Raw genomic sequence first — 22860 nt, 5'->3', positions numbered from 1 at the left:
GTGTGGAAGTTGGTGATTTGGCGGTTAGATATATGAACCTGAAGACTAGGCGAGGGCTCTGGGTCGGAGACAGAGATACAGACGTCTGCAAAGGTACAGTTCTTAAAAAGAACTGGGACATCTAACAGTGTAAAGATAAGAACAACAGGGGAGTTTGGAAAAGTCTGCACACTGGCTGGATTGAGGGAAGGTTTCAGACAGGAGGGTGTATCTGGAAGAGACCTCAGCACCTATGAAGGCTCCAGGAAGAGATTTACAGAAGCTCAGAATAGAAACTTGAGAAAAACCAGCACTTGAGGGTCAGGTGTCAGGAAAAGGAAGCATGAAAGAAATTTGCGGAATGCCCATAGTAAAGGAAAATGAGGAACTCATTTCTCTGGAAGTTAAGAAAGAATGTGTAGCCAACAGTGTAAATGTTACATGGAGACCAAGTCAAGGCAGAACTGGAAAGTATCCATTGGATTTGGCAACTAACATCTACGACTTAAAGTATCATCTGATTGGTGACTCTCTTCCTCTCTTGTTCTTTGGCAGCCACATCAATCTGCTAATTCATTGGAAACATGGAAACAACTCAAGGTTCTAAGGTTCTTTCCTATGTGCTATTCTTATGCCATCCTGCTCTCATTAGGTGATCTGTTTAGCTCCAATACCTGGCTTCATATTTAATACTATTAAGAATTTGCTTGTTAGAATGGTGTTCTAGTGAGCTGAAATCCTCTGGAACTTAAATTTTTCACTTTTACTTAGACTCACCTGAATATTTTATTATCAGTAGGTCATCTATATTCTTCCCCAAGTCACTGATAAAGCGTTTGTAACTTTCAGTATACACAGATAGTCAGTTCTTAATTATCCAAATCCTTAGGACTACTTTTTCTCTACCTTGAATGGAAGATAGAATATTATAAATTACTACCGTGTTTCCCCAAAAATAAGACCTACCCAGACAATCAGCTCTAATGCGTCTTTTGGAGCAAAAATTAACATAAGAATGGGCCTTAAATTATATTATATAAAATCCGGTCTTATAGTAAAATAAGACCAGTCTTATATTAATTTTTGCTCCAAAAGACACATTAGAGCTGATGGTCTGGCTAGGTCTTATTTTCAGGGAAACAGGGTATGTACCTACTTGGTATCAAGCACTGTGCTAGCTATTTTCACATACATTAGGTCCTGCAATCCTTACACGAGTTATAAGAGGTGGTTAACGTTATCTTTATTTTAGGGTTGAAGAAATTGAGGCTTACTGAGATTACACAAACCAGGTCTGCCTCCAAAGCCATGTGCACATTCTCTTTCCTTTATTTAATTTTTTGTGTGTGTTCGTGTGCGTGTAAATCTCCACATACCAAAATTTGTATTTTTGCAGCTGGACTGAGATATAATTCACATACAATATTATATAAGCTAAGATGTAGCACATTCTATTGCTTGAAGTCATTTCATTAGTTTTTAGCATGTTTGCCTTGGACAGTCACCTTACTCAGTGTGGCTATTTATAAATTTCGATAAATAGTTTGGGGAGGAGAGAACACCCTCCCCTGGTCTTCACATGTCCTACCACCCTTCAAGGACCAATTATGACCATATCCTTCCCTTTTATCCTGGTCATCTCTCCCTCTCCTGAATGCCTATCAATTTCTCCATTACTCTCTTGGGGTACTTATCACCTTTTACCTTTTTTCTAATTATTTATGTATGTGCCTTATCACCCTATCTAGGATGTATTCCATTGGCCTTTTAAGAAAGGTCAAAATAAGAAACAGCCCTAATAAAGTCTACTTCTGCACTTACTATGTAAGTATTCTTGAGGCTATTATTCATTGCATTTACTTAATTTCCACTATACAATGCATCTGCATGATAAATTTATCTCACAAACAGTACCAGGAAAAACTTTGTTCCTAATAATTCTTAACAAGATGTTCTACTTTGCCCTTATTGCCAGGAAGCTCACAGTTAAAATTCTGGATCCAATTAAAACAACTAAGCTGACCCTAATTTTCCTTTAAATTTTTTTATCTAATGTTCTTTTCCCTTTATTTTGTTAATCTTAATGTTTACTTTTTAGGTAAGCAATCACAAATTAATTTTGGTAAAGAAGGGAAGATAAATTTCAACAAGGAAATAATATCAAATAGGATCTAGGTTTGCAAATAGGTTTCTTTAAAAATCTATTCTTGTGCTATTTAGCACAGCCCTTGGCATATGGTAACTGCAGTCAGTTAATATTTGTGGCATGAGTGAATGAAGATTTGGAGGTTATGTGTAGCTTTCAAGAAGCCACATTCTATTACCCACCATTTCTGTAATCTTACAATTTTTATTTCTTTTATTATTATTATGATTTTAAAGATTTTATTGGGGAAGGGGAACAGGACTTTATTGGGGAACAGTGTGTACTTCCAGGACTTTTTCCAAGTCAAGTTATTGTCCTTTCAGTCTTAGTTGTGGAGGGTGCAGCTCAGCTCCAGGTCCAGTTGCCATTGTTAGTTGCAGGGGGCGCAGCCCACCATCCCTTGGTGGGAGTCGAGGAGTTGAATAGACAACCTTGTGGTTGAGAGCCCACTGGCCCATGGGGGAATCGAACCGCAGTCTTTGGTGTTAGGAGCACGGAGCTCCAACCGTCTGAGCCACGGGCTGGCCGCTCTTTTTTTATTTTATTGTTTGTTTGTTTTTTAATTAAAATTCTTACAATGTTTCAATGTCATCAACAACATTCTTGATGAGCTGTTATACACCTTATTGAGTAGCCTTGGATCCTTTTTGCCATTCCAAAAAAGCTTTTCATGTTTTTACTTCCCTTCAGCTACTTCTGTGCAGTTATGGGCATACAGTACTTACAGCACAGGATCTAGATCTACCAGAGCAGGCATGAGACGTATTCCAGTATATGAATTCACCATCATGGTTTCTTGGGGTTCTCCTGGGTACTTTTTCCACCAGGTGGGCAGACTGCTTGTCATTACCTTCTTGGTCTGACCAACGTGTATTTCTGCTTTTCTCAGGACTGCTCTGCTTAATGTCACATGTTTCACTAGTCCTATGTACCTCCCAAGTCATACAAATCCAGAGTCTGGCTGCCTGCCCTGGGCTGACTCCAGGCCCATTCATGAGAAGTTTGTTTCTCAGCTTGGTTGCTTCTGACCCAGTACTTCAGAAATTGGTAACTCTTTCAATTTCTTCCATATCCAGGATGATATACGTAGAATAAGCTTTACTCCCAGATTATTCGTTAATTAGACTACTACTCTACAAATCCACCAACTGGGTCTGTAAGGTACTGAGTGACTATTTGAGTGCCCCCAGTGCTGACAAGGGAATATGGGAAACCTCATGTCTTTTAATATACGGCTTTTCTTCTGCCTCAAACCCACCCAGTAATACTCAAAATTCCTATGTATCTGTTGGTTACGTTATCTTCTTACTGCATAATACTCTGTAATTTTTTTTTATTACACAATGAGGTCTAAATTAATACTTAGACATAGTAATTTCTCCTGGCAACTTTTTTTTCCTTTTTTTTTCTTTTTGCATAAAGAAATTTGCAAGGAACTATTTCATTAAGGGTTTAAAATATGTACTTCCTACTGAAAGTTATACCTGTCACTGTCAATATCAAAATGCCAAATCTAGGTCTGTACTCCTCAGATCGTAGCAGCGAATGCTGAATTTTCAGTCATTATCACTGATGACATCTTTTCATCCATCCACCCAATAAATATATTTAAAAGCATCTAGTATGTGCACAACTTCATGCTAAATGCTAAAGATACAGAAATAAACAACAAGAACAAAACAGACTCCTGATCTCAGAAAACCTGTCAACTAGTGCGGGAGACAAACACTACTATTAATAATGTGTGTGCCAGGGAAATACTTAGGATATATAATAGTATAGATGTCATGCATTGCAGCAAGCAGGCTTCATGAAAGCTGTGATTCTCTCTGGCACTACCACCCTGCCTAAGCTGTGAGGCATAGAAAGAATTTTGCTCTTGGTCTAAGACCACAGATGGGCTTTAGTATCAAAGATACCAGCTAAGTGAGGCTGGGAAATAAGAGGATATCCTTTTGAATGTCAAGCAGAGATGCAGATAACCTCAGAGTAGGCGGCAGATCAGAAGCCCATATTTTGTAAGAGGGACTTTCTCTTATACTTCCTGAAGTTTCTGTTGATTGCCTTTTTGCTTCACTTAATCATTTTTAAAATGTCTTTTCAAAAAAAAGTCCGTCTTCATCATAAAGGGTTTAAATGTGAAAATGAAACATAAAAGTACTAGAAGAAAATGTAGGTGATTTTCGAAAATTTACAACCCTGGGGTAGGGATGAGCTTTCCAGGTACGAGACCAAAGGCAGAGCCATAAGGAAAAGACGGATGTACCTGATTACATAAAAAATTTAAACTTCTGTAGAGCAAAAAAGCAAAAGGCAATTATCAATCCATCCCAAAATTCAAAGACAAAACAACAAAAACATTAACAACAAAAACTGCAACCTCTATGAAAGGCTCCTACAAATTAATTATCTCAATTTGAAAACCCCCAAAATGCAACTATGCAACTCACAAATGTAAACGTAATAGCTAATATTTGAGCTTTTATGAGGCAATGTGGTATGCTGATTGTTAAAATGGCCTCCATTCCCCACCCTTGTATGTATCTGTGCCTTCTTATAATTTGAGATTGCTGCTCCTCCCATCAAGAGACAGTGCCTTTCCCCCCATTTCTTGAATCTGGGTTGGTCCTGTGACTTGCTTTGGCCAGTAGCATGCGGCAGGGTTGATGGTGTTCCCGTTTTCAGCCTCGGCCTCAAGAGGGCTTTATACACTTCCTCTCTCGTGGAACCCTGGCACTGCCATGAGAACAAGCCAGAGTCAGCCTCCTGGAGGAGCAGAGATAACATGGAAGAGAGCTAAGTGGCCCAGCTTTGGCCATTCTAGCACCCCAAACATGTAAGAGAGCTCAGCCAAGATCAGTAGAGCTGCCTACACAACCCATGGCTGACTGTAGGTACAGAATGAACCCAGTTACGACCAGAAAAGCTGCCCAACAAACATGTGGATTTGTCAGCAAAAAGAAACATTTATCATCATATGCCACTGAGATTTAGTTTGTTACAACATTATTATGGAAAGAGTAATGGATACACCCAGGCAATGTTCAAAGTGCTCTCCATTTATTCTCTCTCAACCTTAAAAAGGTGAGATAATAAAAAATATATATTGGTCTCTGCCGCTGGTTCCTGGCACAGAACTCCTAAAGTTCTCGTAATTTCCTAAGTGATAAGAGCACTAGCAGCATCTTTTGTTCTAATATGAGGTCGTCAGCCTTGGTTCCTGACACAAGACTCCTGAAAAACCTTTGTTAATTTCCTGGGCGACAGGAGTATCTTTAATGAAGTGACCCCTGGAGGAGGGCTGATCAAGCCATGATTAGAAGCTTGGAATTTTCAACCCCACCCCCATTCTCTTGAGAAAAGGGCTGGAAAATGGTGGTAATGATAGATCATACCTATATGATGAAGCCTCCGTAAAAATCCCCAAAGTTTGCGGTCTGAAGAGCTTCTAGGTCAATAAATAGATCCACATGCCAGAGTTATGAAGTACCCCAGGTCCATGAGGACAGAAGCTCCTGTGCTCAGGCTCCCGCAGATCTCCTCCCCTTCTGCTTCTCTTTATCTGGCTGTTAATCTGTATCCTTATCATATTGTGGGGACAGAGCCAGGAGTGAGTTTCCAGGCTCTCGCCCTCACGTGGAAAGATGCTAGCTCAGGTAGTAAATGGCCATCAACTGTGATTGAATGGCCATCCGCTGTGGCTAGTTGGCCATCAACTGTGACCAGTGAGCCACTGGCCACTAATATAACTGCCGTGGCTATGCTAGCAAGAAGATGGGGGCTAGCAAGAAGATGGTGGCTGGCAAGCGCGGATTGCAGGGGAGTGCAGGTTGCGGATTGCAGAGAAGTGGACGGCAGGTTGTGGATAGTGTGGCTCCTGCTTCCTGTGTCTCCAACCCAGCCGCCAGCAAGAATATAGTGGTAGGACTCCCCCATCTATGGCTCCGTGAGTGTTCCTTTTTGGCCTCACCATGTCCTGCGTTCTTATGTGGGGAGCGGGACTAGAGACCCCACATGCCACCCTGTATGACACATATCCTTGAACAAACTGGTAAACATAAGTGTTCCCCTGAGTTCTATGAGTTGCTCTAGCAAATTAATCGACCCCAGGGAGGAGGCTGTGGGAAGCTCACATTTAGAGGTGATTGGTCAGAAGCACAGGTGACAATGTGGACTTCAACTGGCTTCTGAGGTAGGAGCAGGCTTGTGGGACTGAGCCCTTCACCTGTGGGATCTGATGCTACCTCCAGGTAGATAAGAGTGTCAGATTGAGTTAAACGGTAGGACACTCAGCTGATGTCACAGAGAATTGCTGGTTGTGGGGAAAACTCCCACACATTTGGTGACCAGAAGTGTCAGCAGTGAAGTGTTCTGGGTGAGTAGCAAAGGAGACTCGGGAGAAGGGAGAACTAGGTTTTTTTAATACAGGTGAGTACAATTTTTCCCGTTCATATCTCATTTCCTACTTACTTGACATGTATTCCGTTCTAGTCACAGTGGCTGCTTGACTTTCTCAAACGCACCCTGCAAAGTATCACCTTGACCATTAGTCCTTTCCTCTATCTATAATTTCATTCCCAGTACTGAGTATCCCCCTTTCCTGCTTCACTTTTACTCTTTAGTACATTTCCCCATTGAACATACTCAATATTTTCCTTAACTGTCTCTCCCACTAGAATGTAAGTTCCATGATTTTGGGCTGCTTTGTTCACTACTGTAGCCCTAGCATTAGAATATTGTTTGGCACATAATAGACACTCAATAAATATTTGGCAAGTGAAGAACTCAGCCAATCAATTCCCAATTTACTTATGAGGAAATAGACATACAGAAGTTAACTAACTCTACCTGAGATCGCAGTGCTGGCCTGTGGCAGAGCCAGCATTCAAATTTAGGCCAGCTGGCTTCAGATTATGATAGCCTCGCCTACTATGCTATATACCTTTTTAATATAGCGATTGGCATATACATATGCACCCAATAAATACCAATTTCCTTGCTTCTTCATATTTTAATCTAGGTATTTCTCCACAGAAGTTCTATGCTTTGTCTTAACCAAAGAGGTGATGATATTTAAGTTTGAGAAAGTACCAGAATATTTCTGTCCAAAACCAGGGGTGAAGAATAAAAAAAAAAAAATCTTCCTCTACAACTTTTAAAATCATTTTTACAAATAATCGCAGTCTAGCCTTTGATCCTTATAACCTAAATACTTTTCTTTATTAGTCTTATATTTTTTCTAGCATCACTGTCCCAAAATTTGGGGGCTTGTATCTATTGGATTTGGGGGTACAATCTCAATTTTATTTAATTACAGTCAGATACATAAACACTGTTAAATTTATGAATAACTGTAATTTTAATTTTTCTGACTTTCCAAGACTTCCCATATGAATAAATTCTCACATTAGAAGATAAGCAAATTTTCTGGTTAGAGACTCAGATGACGAGTACTGAATATTTGTTTGAGAATTATACTCACCAAATAAACCCTCAAAAATTTAAGTAAATGCAAATTATAGTAAGAGAAATTTCCACTTATCAAATTGGTAAGGATTATAAATATTAAAATGCTCAGTGTTGGTAAAGGTATAGGAAACTAGCATTTACATACTCTGCTGGTGAGAGTATAATTTGGTAGAAACTTTTTGGAGAATATGATAGTAAGTACCAAAGGCCTAAAAGATATGCATGCCCTTTGATGTACAAATTCCATTGCTAATAATTTACACTAAGGAAATAATTAAAGATTTGGAAAGAGACTTAATAGCAAGAATATTTCCTTAAGCACTGTTTAACACATAGTATGAAGTTGGAAATAGTTGACATGTCCAAAAGTAGGGATTAAATTATCATACACCCCCAAATGGACTACGTTGTAGCTATTTGTATTATGGAAGGATGGTTACATTACATAAAAATTATAATAAACATGGTACAATCTCATATTTGTAAAAAATGGTTATGTAGAAAAGATTTTGGAAACTCTTAACAATTGGTTCTTCTAGATGGATATATTATATGTATTTTCATTTGCTTGTCAGTATTTTCTAAGTTTTCTATAATGAACATGCATTGCTGTCATAATTTTATAAACCAAAGCTTCTTTTTTTAATTAAAAGAGGAAACTAGGGTTATTATAGCTATAATCCGAACCAAATACTGCTGGATCATCTTTCTCAGTTGTTTTTTAACCATGCCATCCACCCCTCACTGTATAATATTTTTTAGATTTTGCTTGGCTCACATGCTGTGCATTTTGGCTGAGTAGCAGTTTAATTGCTATGGCAACAACAATTGAAAAAAATCTTAGATATAATTTAGTCTAGTCCTTTTCATTTTACAAAATAAGGAATTCAACAGAGATCTAAGAGACTGAGGGATTTATTTAAGGTTATAAGGTTTGCTGTACAGTAACCCCAGTCCTATCTCCAGATTCCCGGTCCACTTATTAACCCTCAGAAACTGGGTTAGTGCTTCCATCAATGATCCTGGATGCCAAGCTGTCTTTGGGAAGGGTTATAGCGACTCTGCCAATAGGATAACCCACGAGAAATCAAAGTCAGTTGACCAAAAACCTAATTAACACTTATGATACAAAAATGAGCTCCCAACTGTCAGAGGAAACAGGAAAAATATATCAAGAGAACATACAAGGCCTTCCATGTTGTCTAGTATTGATTCCTTTTGGAAGACACAGATTTGGAAACAAAGAGATTCTGTGATTCAGTCAGGTCTGCCATCCTTGGGAGTGAGGGTATGGGGAGGGGTCCTTGAGACCATTTCAAGGAGTTTCTGAGGTTAAAAATATTTCATAAGAATACTAAGATGATATTTACCTTTTTCACTTGGTTGACATTTGCACTGATGATGAAAAGCAATGCTTTGATAAAACTGGTGGCACCTTAGAACAAATCAAGGCAGTAGCACCAAACTGCTCTAACAGTCTTTATATTCTTTACTGACACTCCCTCATGCTAGAAATAATGTCGATTTCACTTTAGAATGTTCTTGATGAAACAGTAAAAATTATTTTTATTAAATCTTAATGATTGAATATATATGTGTAGCAAAGCATGCATAAAGCATTTCTGCTTTCTGAGTACAATGGTTTTCCAGAGGATTTGGCTGTCCAAATCAAAACCCCTTGTGTAACTGATTGAATTATGAGCCAAAATAGCTGTTTTTTTCATGGAACCCCATTTGTACTTTAAAAAAATGACTGACAGACAAACCGGTTATTCAAGCTTAAGTATTTGGCAAAAATTTTATCTGAAATGAAACAAAGTGAACCTGTCACTTCAAGGAAAACAGCTGATAGTATTTGTTACCAATGATAAAATTTCAGCTTTCTTTCAAATAAAAATTAGAATTTCGAAAAATTTTCTGCCACTTTTAACTTGCCAGCTTTCTAATACTTGAAGACATTTATGATGATGGATGATGACATTAAAGGAATACAATTATGTTTGATATTGTATAATGAAATGTGTCAAAATTAGGAAGAACTGTTTAACACAGTGAATCACTATTTTTCAAATAACAATGTTTGATGTTACAAAATCATGCATGAGTAAAAGATCCATTCACAGTGTAAGATAGACTCATGGATTTTAATGTAACAGAACAGAAAAGTACATATACAGTTTCGTATTCCACTTTGCAACTAACCTTTATAAATTACCACTTGTCAAACTCTGATGGGCTATCAAAGAACATCCATAATTGTCTAAGAAAAGCTCCTAAAATATTCCTCTTTTTCCAACTACATATGAATGAAAAGTGGGATTTTCTTAAGACAAAACAGTGCAATAAATATAGAAGCAGATGTAAAAATCCAGCTCTCTTCTATTAAGTCACACATTTGTTTTGACAAAGTGCAAAACAACGCCACTTCCAGGTTGGTTCTTATAAAAAACAAACAAACAAACCCCAGAAAACAAGTGTTGGTAAGGACTGGAATCCTTGTGCATTGTTGGTGGGAATGTAAAATGTTATAGCTGCTGTGGAAGAGTAATGTGGTTCCTCAAAAAATTAAACATATAATTATCACATGATCCATTAACTCCACTTCTATGTATATATCTCAAAGAATTAAAAACAGAGACTCAAACAGATATGCGCACACCAATGATCACAGCAGCATTGTTCAAAATAGTCAAAAGGTGGAAATAACCAAAATGTTCATGGACAGATAAACAAGATGTGGTATATTCATATAATAGAATATTATTCTGTGTTAAAAACATTATGCTAAGTGAAATAAGCCAGTCACAAAAGAGCAAATATTGTACAAGGTACCTAAAATATTCAAATTCATAGAGACAAGAAGAATAGTGGTTACCAGGGACTGCAAAGGGGATAAAAAGTTACTGTTTAATGGATATAAAGTTTACATATGGAATGATGAAAACTTCTGGAGATAGTGGTAATGGTTGCACAACAAGGTGAATGTACTTAATACCACTGAATTGTGCACTTAAAAATAATTGAAATGGTAAATTTTGTGTTATGTACGCTTAACCATAATTTTTAAAAAGCTGAAAAAAAAGCCAATGCCACTTTTCTCATTTTTTTGAATAATTTTGGAAAATGGTTATTTTTCATAAAAATGTTATTTATCCATGTAATGAGTTTATTACTGTTTTTAAATAAACAATACTTAAAAAATCTCCCAGTTGTCATTTCTAATAGAGTAAATATGGAAAGATATAAACAGAAGTTCTTGGTCCTGAGTAATTCCAAGAGGTAAAGGGGTCCTGAGACTAAAAAGTTTGAGAACCACTGTCTTATATGAAATGTATTCTCTCTTCGTTATGTGAAGACCTTCATTTGTTGGTATAGTTTCATTTGACAGCTATACCATTTGCAGCATGCAGACTAAAAGGAAACCCTGACATATGGTCAAAATCATACTATTGTCCCTTGGATGCACCTTAACTATAAAGGAGCAGCACAAAGCTCCACACCGATGAGTGGCAATGCACAATGGAAAACTGTTTAAAAGCTTTAAATCCCGATATGTTTCAACGTAGTTTTACAAGTATCGAGCAAGAAACACACATTTCCTTTTTTCTGTTGGATTTTCATTCAGACTTATAGTTCAAGGCTAGATGTGGGAAGGGAGATGGTAGCTGCATTGTTTCTGAAAAACCACTCTATTTAGCGCATCCATGCAAAGGATTCTCTCACCATTTTGCTACTGGTCTGTTGAGGAGGGTGGGGTTAGGGAGCTAGGAGGCAAACCAAAACAGCATCCGAGGCTGCCCCAAACCATGGCCAAGCAATAATTTCCTCCATTTTGGGCCAAGTCAATTTGCCCAGACAAAAGGTCGAGTATCTTCTGGGGAGGAGGTAAATAAAAAGGGTATTAGAAAGCCTGATTGGAAATCATCAAAGCACAGCGGTTTCATCTTGCGTGAATGCTAAACGATTTGTATGCTAAGTGTGTGAGGGGCAAACGAGAACCGTTATTCTTGAGTCTACAGCTGCGGCACTTTTAATGACGGATCTGCAGTTCTGGATAGGGAAGAAAGACAAATGATTTTCTTATCCGGACCATCTTTCTACAATCTTTTCGGGCCAGGCCTGTGACCAGTCTCTTTAACTGCAGCTGAGGCAGTTCCAAACAAAGGGGAATGGATACTCTCCCGAGGGAGAAGACAAGAGAAAGGTGGCCCTCCGGTTCTCGCGCTAGGTGGCCCTCAGGGTAGAGCGTGCGGGTCACGAGGAGGGAGGGTCCCAGGAGAGTCGTAGGGATGAGATTGGGAAACGCTGGGCCCGGGCGCAAGCCAGCACCGGGGCACAAAACCCCGCCCTGCCCACTGTCAAGGTTAACACGCGCACTGGAGGTACCTGTGGAGGTCTCGCACAGCCGAGAGGCACCGGGTGATCATGGGAGCGCCGAGAGGCGGCGACGGCGAGCGTGCTGTCCTCCGGTTTGGGGGAGAGGAAGGCGGGGCGCCAGTGAACCGAGAGGTGGTCTAGCCGAGAAGCCAACAGCGGCTGCGGCGGTAGCAGCGGAGGCAGCAGCTGTTCCTACGCGAGCCCTCCCACGTGCGGCAGCTCCACGCCGGCGCCCACGACAGCCACCGCCCCCCGCACCGCCCCCCGCACCGCCCCCCGCACCGCCCCCCGCACCGCCCCCCGCACCGCCCCCCGCACCGCCCCCGCACCGCCCCCCGCACCGCCCCCCGCACCGCCCCCGCACCGCCCCCCGCACCGCCCCCGCACCGCCCCCGCACCGCCCCCCGCACCGCCCCCGCACCGCCCCCCGCACCGCCCCCCGCACCGCCCCCCGCACCGCCCCCCGCACCGCCCCCCGTGCGTCCAGCACCGCCCCGGGGGCGGTTCTGATGAGACCTAGCCGCTGCAAGCGAATCGCACAGCCAGGTGGGCTGAGGGGCGGCGGTGGCCTGGGAGCCGGGGAAGTTTGGGCGACCCGTGCCAGTGCCGCGATCCGGGGCCAGGCTCCAGCCCTGAGGACCAGGGGGCGGGCGTACCCGCTGACGGACGCCCGCGGGCCCGCTGCCATCGTCTTGCGTCCTCCTGCCTGGTAAGGGGCTTCTGTCTGGGAAGGGTGCATCCCCTGACGCCCCAGATCGGGCCTGCACCGCGCACCCTCAGCAATACCCGTCAGGGCGGAGGCGAGGCCCGGGTACCGAAGGGAGGAAGGAGGAGGTCGATGTGATCTGGGGAGACTAAGGGAGAGAAGCCTGGAGGAGGCTGGACATCTCCATTTCCCTTCTGCACCCTCCCCTGTCCCCCCATTCTTTTTTTCACCTTCTGCCCTGGGGCCTTATTTAGTACTTGCGACCCCATGGCCTAGAAGCGGGGCTTGCCTTTAAAAATAAGCACACAAATAGTAAACATCCTAGCAGCGGGTACCACACCCAGGCTTAGAATTAGGGAACGGGGGAGCAGATGGATGATGCGATTTAGTGGAAATAAGCCATTAATGCCGGCTGGCCCTGCGCCACTATTTGGATGCGATAGTATTCGGAGTGAATGAACATGACCAGGAGCTTCCAGCTTGTCCACGAGAGCACAGCTACTGCAGAGAGCACTGGTCGGTTTATAGTATCCATCGACTTCGGCAATGATTTCCTGACATGTCTGGTGATTGAATAGAAATGCCATTTTTATTAAGAATGACACTCAGTCGAACAACCTTTCGTTAATATATTTCCTCATCAAATAACTGTCTCAGCCTACCAAAGTAGGTGGAGTGTAAATTAGGCATACATTTTTAAAAATCTCATGAAATAGAGGGACATGCTCAGCGTGGACCAGCTTCTGAGTCAGCAGTATGAATTCTCCCTCAGTTGAGCACTGAGGCCTTTTGGGGACTTCTTGTATCTTTATCTATACCCTTATCCTTGTCTCTATCTGTACCATGTATATATACTGTTAAGATATAGTGAGATATTCAGTTAGAGTCTAAGCTTATGTTGTACATGTTTTGAGAAAGATTTTACTTTTGCAAGTTTTAACATAATCTATTACTACCGGGTATAAATAAATATGTAATACATGACCATAACAACACTGTGCTCTCCTGACTCTTTAAAAATAGAAAGGAGTGAAGGTAATACAGATTTCAGCTTTTGCTTTATACTTAAAAAATTTTTTTTAATTAAATTTGTTGGGGTGACATTGGTTAATAAGATTATGTAAGTTTCAAGTGTACAATATTATAATACATCACATGTATATCGTATTGTGTGCTCCTCACCCAAAGCTTAGTCTCCTTTGGTCACCATATATTTGATCCTCTTTCCCCTCTACAACCTCCCCTCACCGTCACTTTTAATATAATTTATAACCCTTGTTATTTATAACCTTTCTGACCGATTCTGTAAAATAACTTAGTTCAGTGCTTTTCTTTTTCTTATCAAGGAAAAGTGGTTAAGCTTTTAAAATGTCATCTATCAAGCACCTAGTTTATGCAGTTATCCGTTTCTTACGGGAACAAAGTCAGGTGGACACTTATACTTCAGATGAACAAGAAAGTTTGGAAGGTAGGTACCTGTTCTTTATGTTCATTTGTGTTATAATTATAAAGACTTAAAATAGCTATAAGCCTGACTTTGATCTATTAAAATCAGAATATTTTGTTGATCTTTCAAGAGAGACCAAACCATAAGGTCATCATGTTTTCATTCTTTGAGGCTTGTTTTGTTTGTTTTAATTAACCTGAGAAGCGGACTACTGTTACATTTTTTGAACTGCTATCATGTGTCAGAACTATGCTATTCGTATTGTGGAGAATTTTTTCTTTACAGTGAATGTTAAGTTAGTATTATTCCCATGTAACAGATAAGTAAATGAAACCAGATTAAGTAACATAACACAGTTAATATGTGGCAGAGCTGAGATTTAAATCCTGATTTTTACTCTGAAGATCTTATTATCTCTTCTTCCTAACAGAAAAGCATCCATTGAGACTTGCTATATAAAAATACCTTAGTCATCATAAAAGCACTATGTGAAAGTCTAATAATTATGTCACTATTAAGCTTTGACAGCTCCCTACCTGGGGACTTGAAATGAAATGAGAGGATTGCACCCCCGTTTTATGTGGGCTTTAAATACTAGATTCGGTAATCTGTAAAATGCAGCAGGACTTGGATGACAGATACCATCACATGTTTCCTTGACGTGTTCCTTTTCATCACGTTTTCCTTTTCTGCTTCATGTTTATACATTATAAAATTTACATTCAGTATAACCATAACAAGATAGAATTCTGCAGGTGGGCTTCTGGAGGTTCAATGAGCCTAAAGACTTAATTATTGCAATGAGACAGTGCATTTGGGAAAACTTACTGACAGTACAATTTGAATTTCCCATCTTGAAGCTGTTTCTCCTGTAAAGGGGATACATCTATTAATTTCAATAAGCACTTCCCTTGTGAATATGCTTTTCGGAGGTAGGGATGAAAATTGGGTATTTGTTCTAAAACTGCTTGTAGTCTGGTGAGATGATGTCTTTCCAGGTGGCATTGAGAGAAGCAGGTGACATACAGTCGCACAACATGGCCATCAGTCCATTTAATATTAAGGTCTTTTGTTCTTGATGGTTAGACTATAACTGAAGGTAAAGGTGACTGGTTATCTAAGGAGGATGCTGGTTGTGGCTGCTCTGTAGCAAACTGATAAATGCAGTCATTTAAGAAAAGATGTTTCTTTTCTAATCAAAGGCACTATAACACTTTTAAGGGCCAGAAGGAAAATTCAGAATTTTTTAAAAACCAACATGTTATGTCCTATTTTTAGCATGGTAGTCAGCCAAAAATATGTGCCTTCAGCTGTTTGTTATATATGGCATCCCGAAATGGTGCCAGTTGGTTTTGATCAACCCCTATTTTTGACTCTTCTGAGTCTAATTTTATTGAATGTGAAATCATTTAGAGATGTCTGCCCCCCTACTAGACATTTTAAGAAGGCTTAGAAAACGAGCCTAAGTTTAGTACCGGCTTTACCACTATGATGAGCTGGGGTATTAACAGCTTTGAGTCTTCTCATTAGATTATGTCATCCACTCCTCTTAATTGTTGTCATCTTCGGACAACCACTTCATGTTTTGACTATTGTGGCTCCTGCTCACTGTCACTCTCTCTAGCACTACTTCTGTCTTAATTCTTGGCAATTGCTGTATATTCAGAGATGATTCTTCCACTTCCCTTGGCTCTCAGTTTCTTGAGCTTCGTTCCTCCAGTGACCTCAACTGCTCACTCCCTCAGTCAGACCCTACACCAGTAGTTCTCGACTCAGGGTGATTGTGTGACGTCTGGAGATATTTTGGATTGTCCTGACCGGGGGGCTGGCATTTAGTGGGTGGGGGCCATACATACTGATAAACATACTGCAATGCACAGGGTGGCTCTCAACAACAACGAATTATCTAGTCCAAAATGTCAGCGGTCCTGAGGTGGAAAAACTCTTCCCTAGACCTTGTCATTATACACACTACATCCCCTCCATAAACTCTATCTTAAATATTTCACTTCCTGACCACTACTGCCTGTCTTTCCAGCTCATGCCCTATAGAATCCTTCCCCAAACAATTCTTCCACCTTACCAATACCTCCAATCTCTCAGCCCCTTACTTTTTCACACCTCTGTTCTTACCTGGTTTAAATTCCATGGTTGATGATTATAATCACAGCCTTGTACATCCCTCCCTTCCTTGCAAAACCCAACCCTGCTTAAATCCAGCTCTTCATCTACTCTTTGCCCCACCCATGTGAATGTATATGGATGGAGCAAAACACACAGCCTTGATGTCTGGTCCCACTTTGACTTCATGACCACGAGCCTCAGGTGGACTTTTAATGCTGTCCAGCAGTCACACCATCTGTTCCAAGTTCACACTTTTGCTCTCCTAGATGACCACTTGAACACATTCTCATGTCTTCTCAAACCTCCAAACCTCCTTCCTTCCCTGTACTCACTTTTAGGTGATGACCCTGCTGCCTGGTGCACCAAGGAAATTGAAGTAATAAGAAAATAACTTCCACAGACTCTCTCTGCTCCATCTAGCCACCCATCAGCGTCTACACCCACATACGCTGCCTGCCTGCCTGTCTGTTACCATATGCTAGGGACTAAATATGATTGTTTTCTCCCAAAACTCCTATGTTGAAACCTAATGCCCAGTGTGATGGTAATAGGAAGTGGGGTCCTCATGGTTGGGATTAGTGCCCTTATAAAATAAACATCAGGGAGCTCCCTCGCTCCTACCATGTGAGAACACAGTGAGAGGGTGCTATCTATGAACCAGAAAGTGGTCCTTACCAGACATCAAGTCGGCTTGCACCTTGATCTTGGACCTCCCAGCCTCCAGAACAATGAAGAATAAATTTCTGTTGTTTAGAAGCTACTCAGTCTACGGCATTCTGTTATAGCAACTCAGACAGACGAAGACTGCATAGATGAACTATTCATTGTCCTTCCTAAATGGAACCCCTCTACTGGCACACTGGATCCCATCGTGTGTCACCTACTCCAGGATGTCACTCTAGTTATTCTACCCTCCTTGTCTTACATCAGCCGATTTTCACTCTCTACTGGATGATTTCCATCAGAATATAAACTTTCCTTATTTCTCCCTTCTTAAAAAAGCAAAATCAATAAATAATTACTCTTGCCATACTATTAATACCTCTGTGCCCCCAAACTACTGCCTATTTTTTTTCGGGGGGGTCTCCCTTTGCAGGTAAACTCTTCAAAAGACTTGTCTTTACTTACTGTCTCCAATGCTTCTCCCATTCTTTCTTAAACCCACTCCAGATGGGCTTTTGCCTCCATCTCTCCACCCATATTGTTCTTATTAAGGTCATCCGTGGTTTCTGGGTTACTTAGTTCAGTAGTCATTTCTCAGTCTTCATCTGATTAGCTGCCATTTAGAAAGTTGTGGATCACTCCCTCATCCCCTTGTCCCTCATGCACTATTCACTTGGCTGCCCGGATACCTTAAACTCTCTTCGTTTTCTTCGTATCTCATTGTTTGCTCCTTCCCTGTCTCCTTTGCTAGTTCCTCTTTACCCTGACTTGGAGTGCCCAGGGTCTAGTGGTTGATCGTCTTCTCTTCAATATCTACACTCACTTTTCTGGTGTTATCATTCAGCTTCTTGGCCTTAACTATTCTTTATATGCCGATATCTCTCAAACGTATACCCTCGGCCCAGAGATTTCTTCTGAACTCCAGACTTCTGAATATCTCCGTCAGTAGGCATCAGTATGCCTACTGAATATCTCCATTTGTGTGTCTAATAGGCACCTCAAATCCAACATTTCCAAAACCGAAATTCTCATCCTCTCACCCAAAATCTGTTCTATCCACAACTTTCCTATCTCATTTCATGGCCGCTCTATCTTTTCAGTTGCTCAGGGCAAAAACTTTGGCATCATTCTGGACTCAGTTCTTTCCCTCAGACTCTGCATGTAATCATTCAATAAATCCTGTTAGCTGTACCTCTAAAATACGTCTAGAGTCTGACCACTTTTTCCCACCTCCACTTGATGTCATCCCTGGATAGAACGAAGTATTCCTCATCGGTTTTACTGTGATGGCTTCTAACTGGTCTCTCTGCTTGTGTCTTTGCCACTTTGTTGACCATTCTCAACACCGCCGCCAGTGATCTTTTAAAACAGGGTATGTCAGATTCTATCATTTCTCTGCATAAAATCTCGCAGTGACTCCTCATGTTACTTATTCATTGTCTGAAGGATCTATATAGTTTGGACTTCTGTGATGTATTGTTCCCAGACTCTTCCCTTTTCTCATTTGGCTTGAGCCAAATTTGCTTCCTCACTCAGCATGCACCAAATCCTCTTTCCTGCGGGCTTTTTACTCTAGCTGTTTTCTCTGACCAAAATGTTCTTCCCCCACATAATGGTACTACGCCCATCTCCTTCAAGTCTCTGTCAAATCTCTTTTCTGAATGAGGCCTACCCTCAGCACTCCATAAATCTGCAGCCTGCTTTCCTGCTCTGTCCCCCACACTCCTACCCTCCTTGCCCTGTTTCACTTGTTTATTGTAGAATGTCAGCCCCAAGACGTCAGCGTTCTTTTTGGTTTTATGCACTGATAGATCTATCCAGAACATCTAGAAAAGTGTCTGACACATAGTAGGTGCCCAATAAATATTTGTTGAATTGCTGAATTGAATCAAGTGATCCTGGGCGTATCACTTAGTTGGTCTGTATCTTAGTTTCTAAGTTGATTAGGTGGAGCTATCTGCCCTCTCTCCATCTAAGAGATTTCTTAAGAGAATCTGGGTCAGTGATGTTAGTTACATAGCATATGAAAGGTTTTGAATAAAGTACTATACAGAAGGGAAATGATACTATTGAATAGATTCTTCACTTGTCCTTCTCCTTATCAGTACCAAACAGACTTATTATTTGGTGTTAAAGTAGAAAAATGATTATATACAGTATTTCTTTAGATTTTTATGACTTATTCCTAAGTATAGCCTCATGAAAGGGGGATCAAATGTAATAATCCTTGTTTCATAAATGAGAATCTTGAGGTAATAATAAGAAATTACTGCACTCAGGTATTTGATACACTTTTTTTGTTTTTTTGGCTAGATTAATAACGATAATGAGATAGTCTAGAGTGCCAGGGCTTTACTCACTAAACCACACGTCTCTCTAAAAAAAAATGTGTGTTACTGTTGAGCACTAAACATTGTGGCAATTAGGTTTACTTATCAAAAAATTGTGTTTATTTATATGTAGAATCTAAAATAGTCAAACTCATAGAAGCAGAGAGTAGAATGGTGGTTGCCAGGGGCTGGGGAGAAGAGGATATGGGGAGGTGATGGTCAAAGGGTACAAACACTTTCAGTTATGCAAGATGAGTAAGTTCTGGAGACCTACTTTCAGCACAGTGCCTTATAGCTAACAATTCTGTATTATATAGTTAGAATTTGCTAACAGGTTAGGTTTTCAGTGTTCCTATCTACTGCCCTACACACACAATAAAAAGGGGTGAGAGGAAACTGGGAGGTGATGGATATATATAATGTATTCACGGGTATATACTTACCCCAAATTCATCGAGTGGTATACATTATATAGGTACAGCTTTTTATATGGCAGTCATACTTCGGTAAAGTGGTTTTTAACAAAACCCAAACAATTGTGTTTAACACAAAACGGTGACCTCCTTTAGTAAGACTTAATTGTGTCTAGTGTGTGTGCTAGGTCTGGGTTCTAAGGTTAGCGGCTGCGGAGGTACAGAAGCTGGATTGGATTGCTTGACAAGGTAGAGCATAAAAATCCCTCACAGTCACCATATGGACTGTTCACCAGAAGTGTTTAGCTGATGGTGGTTCGTCAGTTCGGTGTTAAGTCAGTGTTTAGCTCTGACATGTCCACATCCTCCAACTAGCATAGTCTCCCACGGCTTTCCACCCGGTCGGCATCCTAGCCATACACCAAATATAGATGAGGCACCTCTCACCACTTAACATGCTATGTGTTTTACTTACTGTGTTTGTGTGCCTCCTATTAAATGTAAGCTTACATTTAATTGTTAAATCGATAGTGATATTTGTCTGTTAGGTTAACTGCTTGGGTTTTTGCTACCTTAGAATAGCACCTTGCACATAGTAGGTGCCTGGTGAATTTGCATGCATGAATGTATTTTTAAAAGCCAACCTATCTTTACATAAATAAGTACATCAGGATCAATATTTAGTGCTTCCTATGTGCCAGAGACTGTTTCTCTTAACGATTTTTAATCAGGTTGAGAATTCTATTTCTCACATTAAAAATGAAAGGTATGTATTTTTTAGTTTTAGTCAAGGTATTGGGACATTGGTGGTTAATCAAATATTGGAAGTGGGGAGTAGTTGTTTTTAATGACTTGCTTCAACCAGAATATGATGTAATACATACATTGAGAAATTATATTCTAGGTAGCATTTTTAAGTGACGAATAAGAAATCAAGTTGTCTTCCCTCAATAGCTGGTCTATAAACAAAAATCTTTATGCATCTGAACTATTTAGTTTTCCTTATGTTCTGTCATCATAAATGCTGAATTATCACAGATTGCAACAGAGTGCAGACTTCCACCAGAAAAAAAAAAGGTTGTTTCTTTTTTTAGGTGGCTAATATTTTTTTCACTATTAAAATTTATTTCAAGTTGCAATTCAGTGCTTGGAGACAGTTTTTAAAATCAGCCCAGAAGATACCCATCTAGCAGTTTCACAGCCTCTGACAGAAATGTTCACAAATTCCTTCTGTAAGGTAAGCTGTCATTGTTTTCTCATTAGTGTATTACTTAAATATGATGATAATACTATGTTGGATTGTTAATATTTTAGGGGCCATGCCTATAAGTAACTAATTTCTTTCTGGGTATAAGATAAGATAGTCCACATGAATATGATTCGGGACCGAAAATGTAAGTCTTTTAATGTGCTTTAGGTTTTCATATTAGTAGCTATTATCATCCTCTCACCTTCTTTTATATATTTAAGGATATTTCTTAGTTGACTTTTTAAGTCCTTTATACTATCTGAGTATTTTTAGATTTCTGACATCTCAATTGACATTCCCCTACAACATGGAATACAAGTTAAAAATGAAAGTTTTAATGTTTAGGAAGCAACCGTGTAGAAATAGATTCACCAGGAATTGAATCATCATTTTGAAGCAGAATTTCATCAAATTTGGCCATTGATGGGGCTCTTTAAAACAGGGAGAGGTTTAGGGTCAACGTGCATAAAACTAAGACCGGAGCCTGAATTTTCTGATTCCTCCTCCCGAGGACTGTTTTCATGCCCATTGGTCTCAGGCGTTTTCAGGAAATATGGACCATAGATTGTCTGCAAAAGTTTAAGGTTAGTGAGTTTAGAGCCCCAGGGTGAGCTCCCAGGTGTATTTTCATTACATTTTGGTGCCTCACGAACAACTTTTGTCATTCTAGATCTGTATTTAAGCTTCAGTACAGAATGAGGAACTCGGGAGAGAAGCTGAAACAGTGTCCCAGCCTGGCAGGGACACTGCTGAGAATACCACGTTGACTGTTTCTTGAACTTGTTATGAAGAGGTCCTTAGAGTTGCAGTGAAGATGATAATTTGGCAGTAAACCGCTCCCTCTTTTTATACTGGAGAAAGAATACAGCTATACATTAATTTGTCAAACAGATGAATTCTAATGTTATGATAAGATGTAAGGGATAGCCGCATGTCTCTGTGTTCCTTGTCAGGAATTCCCCTTTTGTCTCTTTGGTTGCTGGGGTTCTTCCCTTGTCTGGGCTTGTGGTCTCCTTAGAGAATCCTGTTTCACTGGCTGCATGTGGCTACGGCTGAAGCCGACTTTCCTTCTGCCTAGACTCCTGAGAGGCCTGTGCTTTAGATGGCGCTTGGATTTACTCAGTCTTTAGCTCCTGTCACTGTTGTACCTGGTACGGAGGAGATCAGAACGGTTTTTGTTTTTTCTTTTTAATCTCCCACAAAGCTGAAATTAACGTTTACACCATTTAAATAGAGCTCCTTTAAAAAAATTTTTTTCTGCTATTTCTCTCTGATTGTATTTAATTGTAAAAGTTTGTTGCTTACTCTTATTAAAACACAATTTTTTGAAACTGGCTCCATAGTATATTTGCGTAGTATTATTTGTGGTAGGAATCCTTTCGTAGTCCTATTTAACAGCTGTGGCTTCATTACGGATGTGTTTGTTAGCAGAGTATGGCAGAGAAAGTCTAAAACTTGTCTGAAGCAGCATCAAGATTGTTATAATTAAAGAAATTGTCTCACCAAGTACACTTGGTTGTTATATTCGTGATTTTATTTTTAAGATACTGCTTTTCTGTTTTTTCCCCTAAGTTTATAAACTAAATGGATTCATTCTTTTTATATAAAGTAGATAACACTTGTCCCTACATGAGCTGCTCAATTGCATTCAGTTAATATGAGAATTCATTTTCAAAGTTGTAAAACTGGCAATTTTATTAAAATAATTCAGAAGGATTTAGAAGACAGCATGGATTATAATCCATTTTTCAATATGTTATTTTTTCTGACTCCAGAAAGTTACTCTTCTTCATGCATAAGCTGCCTAGGCTAGAGAAGATATGAAATAGAAGGAGCCCTAAAGGCAAGTTACTATGGGGCTGTAATGTGTCTTTGAAGTACACTTACATCCTGAGCGACCATAGGCGGTTTTAAGTAGTGACCTTACTCATGAAGGTTCTGAAGTTGATTCTTTACT

The 22860-nt window shown here is 40.1% G+C and overlaps 2 protein-coding genes across 6 annotated transcripts in view; one reads left to right on the top strand and one right to left on the bottom strand.

Moving 5' to 3' along the window:
* NLN (neurolysin) overlaps positions 1-12209 on the bottom strand; it is a 90499-nt gene extending 78290 nt beyond the window's left edge. For all 4 annotated transcript variants that reach the window (XM_033111168.1, XM_033111170.1, XM_033111169.1 and 1 more), the window contains exon 1: positions 11981-12209. In XM_033111168.1, coding sequence (XP_032967059.1) covers positions 11981-12021 — 41 coding nt within the window. In that variant the 5' untranslated portion in view covers positions 12022-12209. The remainder of the gene's footprint in view (positions 1-11980) is intronic.
* A 225-nt stretch (positions 12210-12434) lies between these two features.
* The window catches only part of SGTB (small glutamine rich tetratricopeptide repeat co-chaperone beta), a 32978-nt gene continuing 22552 nt past the window's right edge, over positions 12435-22860 (top strand). The window contains exons 1-3 of one of the 2 annotated variants that reach the window (XM_033109926.1): positions 12435-12680; positions 14024-14145; positions 20788-20891. In XM_033109926.1, the coding sequence (XP_032965817.1) occupies positions 14046-14145; positions 20788-20891 (204 nt within the window). In that variant the 5' untranslated portion in view covers positions 12435-12680; positions 14024-14045. The remainder of the gene's footprint in view (positions 12681-14023; positions 14146-20787; positions 20892-22860) is intronic. The other variant, XM_033109925.1, reaches the window with a different exon arrangement.

The sequence above is a fragment of the Rhinolophus ferrumequinum genome, chromosome 7 (genome assembly GCF_004115265.2).
Source record: "Rhinolophus ferrumequinum isolate MPI-CBG mRhiFer1 chromosome 7, mRhiFer1_v1.p, whole genome shotgun sequence".
Taxonomy (NCBI): domain Eukaryota; kingdom Metazoa; phylum Chordata; class Mammalia; order Chiroptera; family Rhinolophidae; genus Rhinolophus; species Rhinolophus ferrumequinum.
Note: the sequence above shows the minus strand (reverse complement) of the source record. Positions and strands in the feature narration are given on the sequence as shown.